Raw genomic sequence first — 14,640 nt, forward strand, 5'->3', positions numbered from 1 at the left:
AAATAGGACACACTGTGGGTGCTAACTGCGGTTTTCCCGGGACAATGACAACCCTGTTATCCCTGAGCAAAGGACCCTGTGTCCCCTGACCTGTCCTGCGGACTCGGCTTTCTAGCAGAAGACGCTTCCTGCAGCCTCTGGCCTCGCCCGTCAGGACTACAAATCCCAGAATGCAACGCGGCCCTCCCACCGGCGAACTCCAAGAGTGCCACTCCAGGAAGCCGGTGCGCGCTTACGTCAGCACAGTTGCAGGCGTCATGCCTGTGCGTGCTTGCGTCGAACTCTTCGCTCCCTTTTCCTCGGGGCTTGGGGAGTGTCGTCTGGGCCCTTACGGTTGCTGTGTCCCTTATTAGACGTTCGGACCCCTAGGGTTCCGGCTTGCGGCGTCCGGGTCCAAGATGGACAAAGTCTGTGCGGTTTTTGGAGGCTCCCGGGGGATCGGCAGGGCGGTAGCCCAGCTGATGGCCCAGAAGGGTTACCGTCTGGCGATCGTGTCCAGAAACCTGGAAATGGCCAGAGCCGCCGCCGGCGAGCTCGGCGGTAGGTATATAGAGTGGTGCGGCCCCGCCGGGCGGCCGCGGTGCTAACCGTCGAGCCTGAGTCCACGGTGCCCACTGCCCCTGAAGACCCGCTTGTGCCCAGATCGGCCCCCGCATCCCCCAAACACTCCCGAGGCCCCGTTGAGAAGTAGCCATCCTCCTGTCAGGGCTGACCGGGAGGAGCCGCCTTGTTTTGGTGGGAAAGAAACCACTGCACTGAACTTTCTGTGTGAAGAGAGAAGGCGGGCTGTCAGGAAGGGCAGGGTAGATTCCGTTTTGCTGAGGCTTCTTGCCCTGTGTACTTTGACAAGCACAGAGTTGTACTTGACAGGGAAACCCTTTTTGAGTACCAGCCAGTTGATAGACACGCAGGGATTGCTTTCCCTCATCCATCAAGCACTTTGATAAGTTACTAATTTGTTTTGCCCGATCATTTTTTATTCCATTCAAATTTTACTCCCCCCCCCCCTTTATTAATACTGGATTAGTTCTGCAAGTTTGTCTTTGGATGCTAGTGAGAACCAGACATTTGGAACACAGTAAGCATTTTTACTAGTATGGAGAATATGTATCACTACCTGGCAGGCATTGTGAATAATAGAGGTCTGAGGGTGTATCCAGTGCCTGCTACATTTTGTTTGGAAACAGTCTTGCTATGTAGCTCAGACTGGCTTTGAACTCGAGGTCCTTGTGCCTCAACTTCCCCATTGCGGAGATTACAATGGCGGAGAGTAACATCTTCAGTACAAACCACAGTTTGGAGTTAAATTCGAATCTCTTCCTAGTCTGATAACCTGCAGTGTGGTCTCCCTCCCGTACTCCTTTTTTTTTTTTTTTTTTTTTGCATAGTGTCTCACTATGTAGCCCAGGCTGCCCCTGAATCTAGATTTCCCACGTCAGGAATTACAGGGAGCACCGCTGTGGTACCTTTTGATCCTGGGCTTGGGCACAAGCTCAGCGCTCAGATGACCACTGCTCCAGGGTGGTACACAACTAATACTGTGGTGCCAACCACCTGATGGGTGGGTTAAATGAGTAAAATGCATTTTAACCTCACAGTTGGTTCATCTGGATGTTTCTCCATCATAAATGAAAGCGCATAAATATTAAATTGGCAGCTTGTTTAGTAGAGAATACTTTTCCTTCGAGTGTAATTTCTTGTGTGTGGTGATGGGGATCAAACCTAGGGAGCTCCACTTGACCCTCCCCTATATTCTTACTCTGTAGCCCAGGCTGGCCACAAACTTGTAGCAGCCATCTGCTTGCTCAGCCTGCTAAGTGCTGGGATTACAGGAACGCAGGACCTCCCACAATCAAGTCTTACTTTATTTTAAAACTTAATTTGTTTCGGTGGGTGCGTATGTGCCTTGGTGTGCGTGTAAAGGTCAGCAGACAGCCTGTGTCATCTGCAATCCCGTGGTCCACTCTCTCCTTCCACCATGTGGAGCTCAGAGATTTAACTCAGGTCTCAGGCTTGGTGGGAAGTTCCCCTACCCACTGAGCCATCTTGCCAGCCCCAATTATTTTTTTATTTTAAAACTTTTTCAAGTTTTTTTTTTCTTAAGAATTTGAGGTCTCACTCAGAGTAGCTTTGAGCTTGTGGGCTTCACCAAGCATCCTGTCTTCAGCATTGTAGATAGGGTACTACAAGCATGGTACTACTGTGCCCAGCAAGAGAACTCCAGTTAAAAAGTTAATTTTCTGTAGTATTTTATTTCATTTGAACATGGTAGTGCACTTTTGTAATCCTAGCATTTGGCAGGCTGAGGCAGGAGGATCCTGAGTTTGAGACCCACCTAGGCTACATAGCAAGATTCTGTCTTAAAACAAAAAACACAAAAGGAAAACCAATGCTTTCTTCTTGTCTTCTGCCTACTCTGACTCATTTCATTAGACAGGTCATGAAAGCAGGAACCCTGATGCACTTTCACATCTACGTTTAGCATGGGTCTGCCTTGCATCAATGAGTATATCCCAAGAAAATTTGAAATTCAAGTTATAATTTATAGGTAATCCTGATTAACTTTGTTTTGTAGGAGATCACTTGGCATTTAGCTGTGATGTTTCTAAAGAACAGGATATTCAAAATACATTTGAAGAGATGGAGAAACGTTTAGGTCCAGTACATTTCTTGGTAAATGCAGCTGGTATTAACAGGTTGGTCGTGGATTGAGATAAATTTCTGATGTTTTTTTTTAAAAAAACTTTTTCTTAATAGGTTTTTGATTAGTATGAGATAATGTATTGTTTTGCTTATAATTAGAAGTACATATTTGAAAATTTGTCAATCCATACATTCATTTTTTTAAAAAAGATTTTTATGTGTATGTATGTGTGTGTGTTAGTATGTGCATGTGAGTGTGGTATCTGTGGAGCAAGAAGAGGGTGTCAGCTTGCCTGGAGCTGGTGTTATAGGTGGTCATGACCTGCCTGATTTGGGTGCTGGGATGTGAACTTGGGTCCTCTACAAGAGAAGTATACACTCTTAACTGCTGAGCCATATCTCCAGCCCCTATTGTTTCATTTTATATTGAGACAAATGTCCAGTTGGATCAGTCCTAACATCACCATCATCAGCACATCACCCAGCATGCCAGAAGGCTCGTTCCATTTTTTCTTGTCTGAAACCAGTGTTCTGAGTTCTATCATACATGATGAGCCTAATGTGAATGGAATCAGAATAATAGGGTAGAGATTTAAAAACACTTTTAAAAGATGAGTTTAGGAGAAAGTATTTAATCTCATACACTAATTGTCATGTTAAATAAGGCAAAACTCTCAGTTGCTCAGCCCATTCATTCGAAATACTTTGGCTATATAATTCTATGTTTAGCAACTGGGACCATTTGCCACTGTAGCAGAGAGGGAATGGGAAGTTGCCCTCCAAGTAGATCCTTTCTGGCTCACCAATAGCTGTTTTAATAGCTTCAGACCAAGTTCAAAATGAGACTGTCCAGCACTTAGCTAGAAAACACGTCTTAAATGTCTTAGACTGTATTTTTAATCATAATTGTGCATATACTTTTTAAAAGATTTATTTTATTGTGTGTGTGTGTGTGTGTGTGTGTGTGTGTGTGCGTGTGTTTGCTCTTGTACCCAGGGAGTCCAGAAGAGGGTGTCATTTCCTTGGAACTGGAGTTGGAGGTGATTATGAGCCACCTGATGTGGGTACTGGGACCCGAGCTCAGGCCCTCTGCAAGAGCCCTTTGACTTGATTTTTTTTTTTTTTTTTGATGTAGGTGTTAACGTCCATGCTGTTTCTTTTTTGTAGAGACAGTCTTTTAATAAGAGCCAAAACTGAAGACATGGTATCTCAGCTTCACACTAACCTCCTGGGCTCCATGCTGACATGCAAAGCAGCCATGAAGATGATGATTCAGCAGGGTGGCTCCATTGTTAACGTAGGTGAGTTTTACCTTCATGGGTTTATAATTATCCCATAATGGCATCAAAGTGCTTAATCCACGGAGTAGTGACTTCCTCAGCAGTGAAACTTGGATGAAATTTATCTTTGTATTTTCTGTAGAAAGAGTATTTAATGGATCAATAAATAAGACACGAATCACAGATTTACACCCCCACAGCTGTCCTGCAGTGTTGATAGAGTATTAGAAAATGACTGAAGCTGTGTGATAGATGACCTCCAGGATCAGTGTCCTGAGACACTGTGGAATGGGGGAGCCACACCTGCTCAGACCCAGTAGGCTGTTTCTGGGTGTGCATGAATGTGGTTGAATTTTGTGAGCAATTTTTACTTTTCAAGATAAATCAGGCATCTCAATTTCTTTACCAAATCTAATTTTGAAAATTCAAGAAGAAAAATTATAGACATGAGGGCTAGATAATTATTATAGTAATTTCAGGTATCACTCATTAGTGCAGAAGTTGGAAGAAACTAAACTCCAGTTTTTTTTAGTAGACACAAGGAAGTTTTAATTCATTGGAGCCTCACGGAAGAGAGGCTGTGGGGTTCATGCCTGCAGAGCTTAAAATGCAGAATGGCTTGAGGTTTCATTTCAGCTTAATAATTAGAAAATAGTAGGTACCGTCTGCCTTTTATTTTTAAGTGATAAAACCTTAGTAGGCCACAATGGAGGATGTTCTCCATTAAAACTTTCTTTTGGAAGGAACTGGTGAATGGTGCCCTTTGTCGTCCAACATACCCAGATTGGACTTTGGGTTCTTACGAGCTGCCACACACTCCTGAGTTTGTCACTGGGTGTCATGGGGGTTATATTTCTTAAAATAGCCCCATTTTAGGTAAATTTCAAAAACCTAAGTTAGTCCCTTATGAGCTGCCACACACTCCTGAGTCTGTCACTGGGTGTCATGGGGATTATATTTGCTTAAAATAGCCCCATTTTAGGTAAATTTCAAAAACCTAAGTTAGTCCCTTAGACTTTTAGAATGTTGCTAAAACTAATATATTTGTAATAATTTAACATACACTATGAAAAAGTAGAATTGTCATTGGTATTTTAGAAATACCTTGGTCTGACCAAATAAACAATCATGTGTGGCCTGAATGTTAGTTACTAAGGCTTCTTTGAACTTTCTTACATGCCTACAGTTTCCCTTTTGGGGGCGGTATCTGTTTTTCTCTTTCTCCCAAATATTCCTTCTGTTCACATCTTTCCTCAACCTGATGTCTCTTCTTTCTTTTCTTCACAGTTCTCTCCTCTCTCAACTGGCATGTGATACCATACAGTCATACAGTCATGTGCCACGTGATGTTTCAGTTGATGAAGGATCATATGCATGACAGTGGTCCCATAGATTATAATGGTGGTGAAAAACCCCATTGCCTACTTTCTTACTGTTCCATTTTTGGGTTTAGATACACATATGCTTATTGCTTGCCCCCAGTATTCTGTGTGGTAATATGCTGTATAGTTTTGTAGCCTGGAAACGAATGGCTATGCCATTTAGCGTAGGTGAAGCAGGCTCAGCTTGCTTTATGTATGCAAGCTCTGTGATTTGTGCACAACTGTGAAGCCACCCACAGTGTGTTTCTTGGGGTGTGTCACTGTCATCGAGCAGTGAGTGACTGTATAATGTAGGTAAATATTTGAACATTGGACTTCTTATTACAGAAAAAGTGGAAGGTTTTATTTTTTTGATGTCATTTCAAATTTTTTAAATGAGGTTCTTATTCAATTCTTGTATTGTAAATACAGGCCAGTGGTGCAGAAAATTACTTCCCTACTTCTGTTTTGCAAACATTTATTTGCCTATAGTTGATACTCGAATTGTAAATTGTTCTTACATATTTATTAAGTGAAGTCACTGAGGAATCTTCAGTAGTCAGACACTTATAATATAGCACTGAAATAGCAAAGCTGCATGTTGTGAGAGTTTGTAAGGTTGAGTTAGATTGGCAGAATTCAAATGCCGCAAGATCCATTCAGTGAACTTTTCCTGTAGGTGGAAGTGAACATGTCCTAATGTCTGCAATAGGATCATAAAATTTACCAGCCTTTATTTCCCTTTTCCTGGCTTCAGCTTATTTCTGTCAGGCCCTGTATTCATATATCTGACCTCTGCAGGCCTTAGAATGGTCCGTGTCACGTAATGCGCAGATAGATGTTAAGCGTCTTGCCTGTCCCTGCTGGTTTTCCATCAGCTTCTTTTAGATCCCGGTTCTGTATGTGTCTGGAGCAGGGTAGACTCCGTGGTACTCCTCAAAGGACGGTGGTTAGGGTTATTCATTTTAGGATAGGATGAAGAACAATGGGTTTTACCTTTCTGGTTTGTTCCTGTATATTATCTGAATTTTCAATAATTGCACTAATTGGTTTTCCTTTTCTTTGCTTCCTTTCTTTTCTTGTAGGGAGTATTATTGGTTTAAAAGGCAACGTAGGCCAGTCCGTGTACAGCGCCAGCAAAGGGGGGTTAGTTGGATTTTCACGTGCACTTGCTAAAGAGGTTGCAAGGAAGAAAGTAAGAGTGAATGTGGTCGCACCAGGTCAGTGACATCTTTTTAGTATAACCTTATTAGGATTTTGTCTTATAGAGAAAACCCATTAATTTACTCTTTAATTGACATTTGGGTAGAGTGTTTCTAAAATCATTATGGAAAGAAATAATGAACTGGTGGCTAGAAAAAAAATTTTAACCTCATATTTGATATAAAAATCTTTATTTTTAAATTTTTTACAAGTTAAGGAATAACTTATGGTAAAGAGGACTTGGAGATCATTGTGTTTTATTTTGTACTTTGAGACAGGGTCTCACTGTGTACTCCAGGCTGACCTGAGACTTGAGATCCTCCTACCTCAGCCTCCTGAGTGCTGGGATTGCAGGCCTGCCCCACCACACCTGGCTTATCCCAGCCACTTTCACAGTTCAGAAAAATGCAAACTAGGATTCACAATGATTTGCCTCAGGTCATCCAGCTGCTCTGTGGAGAGCTGAAAAGTAGCCGTCCTTAGGTTTCCTTTAGAACCCTAAGATTTAGGTCATTGCATCCTGCTGTCTTCTATCTAGATTGCAGGAGTCCTTCTGCATGCTTTCTTGTTTATTTGTTTGTTTTCCTTTTTTGGAGGTTAATTTGTATATTACTTACCACTTGGTAATGAAAAGATGTTGAAACTCAGATCTCCATATCACTCATTAGTTTGCTGCTAGAAATGTTTTGTTAGATATTTACTTGACTTCTGAATAAAATGAATGTTTTCATATACTTCTTCAAGTTAGGAATAGGATCTTTGTTCTTTTACATCTCTCTGTCTGTGTGTATGCGTTTATGAGTGTGTGTATACCATGGAACACACGGGTGGAGGCCAGAGGACAACGTTCATGGTGACCTTCCACCATGTGGGTTGTTTTCTCTATAATGTGCCTTTATCCCAGTTTATTGTATAGTTAGAGACTACTAAACTGAGACATTCCAAATCCATGAGCATTCCATAAATTATTACAGTTTGAATGTACATACTTGTTGGAAAGGAAAAGAAGAAAGAAGGACCCCAAACAACAACGCTTCTTGTAGAAGCTGTGCTGCTGCTACCTTGGCTTTGCCTTCTGTTTGCACATGCTCAGTGATGCTTCAGTGCTGGTGCTGGCTGAGGCTAGCCATCTATGGGAGGGTTATTCTGGTTTGGAACTGTGTGAACTTGCTTTTCTCTTCTTCAGGATTGTAATGGTATGAGTAATAAAGAGTTAATTCTAGTTTGTGCTAATTTAAAAGCTGACTGGTTTACAGGGAGTGGATTTGTTCCCAGTTCACGTGAACTCATGCAACAGACTTGCTGTGTGCCAAGACTGTGCTGGGTCCAGAAGTTAGAAAATGAATCAGGTGTTTCTGCTGCAAGATGCTGAACACAGTGGGAAAGGCAGATATAGACACATAACTCTGGAGTTGTGTGCTGAAGGTAAACTAGACGTGCACACCATGCTATGGAGATGTGAAGAATGAACGTTTTTATTTTGTCTCGAATGGATTTGTTGTCAAGGCAATGGGATAGATGGTGGGAGCCCAGTTAGTCCGCAGAGAAGTTTCGAAGAGTGTTTTGGAAGTGTGGAATAGCCTTTGTAAAGATCTTACTTTTTAGTGCAGTTTATACTGTGGTTAAAAATCTGTTATTGAAATGTGGCCATTTGATGGAGAGGTGACTCAGCGCTAAGAGCACTTGCTGCTCTTTAGAGGACCCTAGCTCAGCTCCCAGCATTCACTTTGGGAGGCTCACAACCACCTGTAACTTCAACTCCAGGGGAAAACTATTACCCACTTGTGGCTGCTGAGGGCACCCACAGACCTGTGCCCACTCACACACAGAGACACACACACATACACATAAATAAAAGTAAATCTTTAAAAATGTGGCCTTTTAATAGAGTGGCCTTTATAATATGACATTAGCAATATATGACATCTTTTTATGTTCGAGAGTAAAATAATAGGATTAAATCAATTTTACAGATTAATTATTGACTTTATTTTTTATATCAGGATCTACCAGCTTCTTCACCATATATATTAATATTTTATTTTTCAAATTTTTTTTGATTTATTTTTATTTTATGTATATGAGTGTTATGCCTGCATGTGTGTTAGTGCATTGGGGTTGTGCAATGCCGGTGGAGGACAGAAGAGGGCGTTGGATCTCCTGGAACTGGAGTTAAGACAGCTGTTAGCTGCCATGTGGGTGCTGGGATTCAAACACGGGTCCTCTGCAAGAGCAGCAAGTACTCTTAACTGCTGAACCATCTTTCGAGCCCCTTATTTATTATTTTTATTTTATTCTTATGTGTATGAGTGCATTGCCTGCATGTATAAGTGCCCTGGTGCTGTGCAATGACCATGCAAGTTAGAAGAGGACATTGGATCCCCTGGAACTGGAGTTATGGATAGTTGTTAGCTGCCACATGGGTGCTGGGAATGGAACCTGGGTCCTCTGCAAGAGTAGCCAAGGCTCTTACCTACCGAACCATCTCTTCAGCTCCATCACCATATTTTGGTCTTTTTTTGATGTAGCCCCAGCTGACCTGGAACTCACAGAGATCTGCCTGCCTCTGCCTCCAAAGTGCTGGGGTTAAAGGCATGTGTCACCACACATGGCTCCACTACTAGATATTTTAACAAAGCCAACAAATGCCAGAGTTCAGTTTGTTTGGTATGTGCATGTGTGAGTGTGAGTGTGTGTGTGTGTGTGTGTGTGTGTGTGTATGTGTGTTTGTGTTTGTGTAGTTGCCCATGCAGGTACATGTGGAGGTCAAAGGTTGATGTTGAGTGTCTTCCTCAGTCATATCTCCACCTTAGTTTTTGAGACAGGGTCTCTCACTGACCTGAAGCTCTCTGAGCTGGAGTGGCTGGCCCACTAGTGAGGCCCTGCTATCTGCCTGTCCTCTCTGCACTCCCAGTGCTGGGATTATCCTCCCATTTGAGACTTTACATGAGTGCTGGGATCTGAACTCGAGTCCTTATGCTGGTGCAACAGGCAGCTCCCCACTGAGAATCTCTATAGCCCCTTGACCCCTAGTTTGCTTCTTTTTATGTCAGTTTTCCTGACCAACTTCAAAGAGAGGCTTCAATTGCCAGAAAAACAGATGAAAAGCAAATTATAAAAGAAAAATTCAGGAACAAGGAAAATGCTAAATTATTATTCCATACCCGATATTGTTGACTGGTTTTTCAAGATCAGTAATTACTAAGCTTTGGTGTTTATTACTATAAATAAAATAAGCTTGTCATCAGGGATGAATCTTACTAATTTGAAAATACTGAATACAAGAAGCACTACTTGATAAATTGATTCTGTGGTGGATACATTGCTAATCAAACATGGATGAATGAAACATGCTTTCTTTAGAGTTTATGGAGTATAAATTGTCATTGGACAAGAGCTGTATGATGTCTTTGGGAGCCAGAGTATCTCTCATTCTGAAGAGTTTGTATTTTAAAGGTGGGCTATGAGGTATGGCTGAGTGCTAGAACACTTGTCTAGTATGCACGAATCCCAGAGTTTGATCCCCAGCAACACACACACACACACACACACACAATGCAGGTCAGTGCAAATATGGTAGGAAGCATACATGTCCTTGTTTTAAGAGTGCATGTCATTTCTTTTACCTGTTCCTTGACTGAAGGGATGGTAGCTTTGTAGCTAGTTGGAAACCTCTAAATGTTCAATGCAGCAACATCATCTGTTGGAGAGTGGCACCTACTGGTAGTTTATGGTTTTCATAGCCCAGCTTTAAAGTTATTGTAAACATATAAATAGTAAAAGGAAGAGTACAACAGAGTTTCCAGAACTTCACAAACAGCATGAAAAATGATACAGGAGAGAGTCTTTTGGGACCAAGGAAAGAAAGCACAAACTGAGAAGTAAGATAAGCATAAAGATGGGCCTATGGGATGTTTGAAGACCAATAATGTCTGTTCTCAGCTGTGAGAGATGATGTAGCACCTACAGATGGTTTACATGTAGTGCCTTGAGTTGTGAATGTATTTCTAAGTGAGGATTGTGTGGTTCATGAACCTCACGTCTAAGTAACACTGACATTTGTTAGAGCCCTGAGTAATTTATCATTACAGATTAATTCACATTTCTTATGTAATTTCTGATGTATTGGGCCAGATATATGAATTTTGAAAAGCCTCAGAGAGAACCACACTGCACCAGTGACCCTCAGGCATAATGTGAATTTTACCTGTTAGTATATCAATATTGGTTCATTAGTTGTGGTGCATAAATCGTAGCAAGATGTTAATAATAGGGGAAGTGGAAGGAGTGAGGGCCCAAGCAATGTGATCAGAGGCTGTGTGGAGGCTTTTTGTACTTTTTGCTCCATAGATCTGTAAGCCTGAAATTGTTTTAGAAATAAAGTCTATTAATTAGAAAAATGCTGTAGATAAGAATGAAAGAGAGACATCAAGAAGGATATTTTTGTTTTTTATGTCAAGCAGAATCTGAGGAAAACTAGTACATCGGAAAATTCTTCCCTTCCTTTAAGAAAATTATTATTATTATTATTATTATTATATGTGTGTGTGTGTGTGTGTGTGTGTGTGTACATGCCACAGTGTACCTGTGGAGGTCAGAGGACAATGCCATGGAGTTGGTTCCCTCCTTCTACCTGTACATGGGTTCTGGGAATTGAACTTATCAGATTGTCAGGCTTGCCCGGTAAGTGCCTTTACCCACTGAGCCATCTTGCCAGTCCATTCCCTTCATTTTAACCTGGCACCTCACACCCACTTTACTTTCAGACTTTGATTGCAGAGTTTAGTGATGGTTGGTGGCTGTCTGTGTCGTTTGCAATTCCAAGTATCTGCCCATAGGTTAGGAAGGCATGAGACTACTTGGTAAGACAAACTTTTCTTTTTGAAAAGAAAAACATGGCCAGCTAAAAGGAGGCCACAGAGATCTATTATCAGTGATCTGTTTCATCCATTCCATGCTATAGAAATGGCTATATGGTTTTAGTTAATATATAACTTCCTCAGGCTACAACTTTAATAGTATTATGAGTAGGGAACAGAATCTTCATGAATGCATTCTTTTTTGTTTTTGTTTTGAGAAAGGGTCTCCCTGTAGACTTAGCTGGTCTGGAATTCTCGATGTAGACCAGGCTGGCCTTGATCTCATAGAGATCACCTGCCTCTGCCTCCCGAGTACTGGGATTAAAAGCGTCCACCACCAGCAATGGATGTATCTTAATGCTGTGGTTTTATTACCAACCAGGACTACCAGAGCCAGTTAGAAGTTGAGCCTGACTTCGGCGAGCCCACACTGACAGTCTTTCTTGAAAACCATTCTACTGTAGTTTCTTGTGTTTTTTTATTTTTTGGTTTGTTTTAGATTAAAATCCATCGTTTTTCTGCTGAGTATGGAGTTAGTGAGAAGTATTATATGCCAGTTTTATTCAAATTATAAAATAATAAAGGACTTTTGTATCTTGAATTCTTTGGGAATAGAACATGGGTTTTCAATGTTAATATTCATAACTTTATTTCATTCTTCTTTTATAACGCATGATGTGAGTTTTCTTCCTCAGATTTTCTCTGGGGTATTTTTGAAAATAAGTGTGGGGCTAGAGAGATGGCTCAGCAGTTAAGAACATTAGCTGTTCTTACAGAGGACCCGGGTTCGAATCCCAGTGTTGCAGGTTCTCCTCAGGCCAGCTGTGAAGACCCTAACCTGGATTGGGTCCCCTGCCGATTGGGGGGGGGCAAGAGGCGTGGAGTCACGACACACAGACCCCGGGAGTCGGTAGAAGCAAGCATTAGGCGAGGTGCTGCAGGCTCATTTAATGCAGGAGGGGGCAGGCCTTATATTTCCCTTTTCTCCACCCCCAAGTCCCTTTAGTCAGCATATCGTTTTCTGATTGGTCCGCGCCACGCAGTCTGTCAGCAGTCACTGGGCTCCCGAGTAGGGTACGGAGGCATGGGCTCCTTTTGGCGGGCTATTTGCAGACCAAGAAGTGAAGTGAATTCTTGCTGAATCCCAGGGCTCTGGGTCCGCATCATCTTTGGAGGCCTCCTGCTACATTTCCACCCTTTTTCTTTAAAAATGACTGTCCAGCGAGAGCCTGTAGGCAGCTCCGCCTCGGGATGACCCCAGGATCATGGACTGTGCCTGTCTTAGGTTGTCCTATTCGGGCATGAACCTTACCTATCATTGGAGCATGGGCGTACACATCCATGTCCTGGCTTAGGTTGATTCAGCCCAATAGGATCTTACCTGTCATTGGCTACCAGCCCTCCAAGGGGTATCGTCGTCCCATGGGATCAGTTGAGGTGGGAAATTATCTGTAGGAGGCCTTGTACGTTTGTGCAAGCCAAGTCTGTCGGGCTGTACAGGGCGGGTTGAAATCATCTTCGTGTAGTGCTCTGAGGGCCTGATATACCAAGTGATTCCATGGGATCAGTCGAGGTGGGAAATTATCTGTAGGAGGCCTTGTACGTTTGTGCAACCAAGTCTGTCGGGCTGTACAGGGCAGGTTGAAATCATCTTCGTGTAGTGCTCTGAGGGCCTGATATACCAAGTGATTGAATTTTTTCTGACTGCGGGAATGAAGAACAAGGCATTTAAGAAGTAGAAAGAGAAGAATAATTATGCCTGTCAGGAGTAGGTAAGTGATGATCCAAGACGGGTCAAACAGTGCTTTTAGATTAGACCAGATTTTCTCTAAGAACCCTGAATTGATGTCCAGCATGGGGGCGTGGCAATAATTTAGAGCAATAATTTGATTAGTTAGTAATGTAGAGTAATTAAGAAACTTTTGATTCCAGTGGCTGTGAATATACTGTGTGAGTTGTAGGTGTGTTTCAGTAATATTCTGTACTTTATAGGGGTGAGACAAAGTGACATTAAGCAAGGGTCACAAGCTAGCAGAGCCATGTCTTCGGTAATTGCCAGCTCTTCACTTAAGAGATCAATTTGTTGTTGTAACACATTAATTTCCTGGTGAAGATGCTGATTGATAAGGGACTGAGTGTGAAAGGTAGAGGAGGTTTTGGTCACAGCCTCATTGAGTGTCTCCACAGTAGTGGAGGATTGGGTGATAGTCACTGCAGCGGTGGCGGTTGACCCTAATGCAAGGATTATGGCTGAGATGAGAGCAGCAGTGACCCCGAAATCCCGTTTTAAGCGGGGGGCTTGTGACAAGGCTGTCCGCTCTATAAGGGTGACAGCATGGAAGTGGATTGCATTGGTGACTGGAACCCAAAGGGCTGTGGGTTCATGCATAAAGAGAACTATGTGGGCTGGATGGTTCCAGCAGGCTGCCAGTACACAGGTGGTGTTGGTATTGGAGCAGTTGAGTTGTCCCCGAGCATCAGAGGTAACATTGGCTAGAAATAAGGCAAATGGGGGCCACATGCAAATGGGGGTAGGGGGCCAGGATGTCGAGTGATCAATGGATGTAAGGATTTTGTTTTCGGCACAAGTAGAGGGATTGGTGTTAGTGTAAGTGCCATTGGAAAGCTGAAGGCCCTCCTGTGCCAGTAATGGCCTCATGTCCATGCAGGTGTGCGGGCCACAGAGGTCCCAGTTACCAAGTATTGGATCGTGGTTGGTATGGGAGATCTTAATGCTGCAGGGATAGGTGGGGGCCAGTTGTCTCCAGGATCCTAGGGGGTGATTAGAGGGGGAGTGGCTGAAGCGGCAAAAGGGAGGGATGGCGTGGTTGGGCTTAGGGTGGCATCTCTGCCATGGTATAGGGAATGTGAGGAAAAAGGGTGCAAGGGAACATGTGTGTGGGCAGTTGGGGAGCAGTGGGCATAGAATGGCAGGGCAAAATGGGGGCAGAGGGGTGGCGGTCCCCTCCTCCTCCCCTGTTATTGTCTCCAGTGCAGTGAGGACCGAGGTTACATCAGTGTTGTTGAAGGTAGGGGACAGGCCCTTGAGTTTAAGCATGTAACCCTAGGAGGCACTGCCAGCATAATCTTGGATGGTCAGGTTGAACAGCCCAATGCATAAGGATGCATTGTTGGTAGTGAAGCATAGAGAGTTATTTAGGGGCCAGGAGCCATTGAGTGATGCCCAGGAAGTAACTGGGTCCATGGTGGGGAGGCCAAGCGTAGAATTAGTTGAATAGAGCATGGGGTAGGCTGGGGAATGAAGCGATAAGGGCAAGAGTATAGGCGGGGAGG

General features: G+C 43.0%; 1 protein-coding gene across 6 annotated transcripts in view; it reads left to right on the top strand.

Annotated features, from left to right (window-relative positions):
* The first annotated feature begins 254 nt into the window (after positions 1–254).
* The window catches only part of Cbr4 (carbonyl reductase 4), a 175,707-nt gene continuing 161,321 nt past the window's right edge, over positions 255–14,640 (top strand). For 3 of the 6 annotated variants that reach the window (XM_029559542.1, XM_008824944.3, XM_017796074.2), the window contains exons 1-4: positions 255–540; positions 2,576–2,696; positions 3,811–3,944; positions 6,370–6,504. In XM_029559542.1, the coding sequence (XP_029415402.1) occupies positions 399–540; positions 2,576–2,696; positions 3,811–3,944; positions 6,370–6,504 (532 nt within the window). In that variant the 5' untranslated portion in view covers positions 255–398. The remainder of the gene's footprint in view (positions 541–2,575; positions 2,697–3,810; positions 3,945–6,369; positions 6,505–14,640) is intronic. The other 3 variants (XM_029559543.1, XM_029559544.1, XM_008824943.3) reach the window with 2 other exon arrangements.

The sequence above is a fragment of the Nannospalax galili genome, unplaced genomic scaffold, assembly GCF_000622305.1.
Source record: "Nannospalax galili isolate Female #2095 unplaced genomic scaffold, S.galili_v1.0 scaffold109, whole genome shotgun sequence".
Lineage (NCBI taxonomy): Eukaryota > Metazoa > Chordata > Mammalia > Rodentia > Spalacidae > Nannospalax > Nannospalax galili.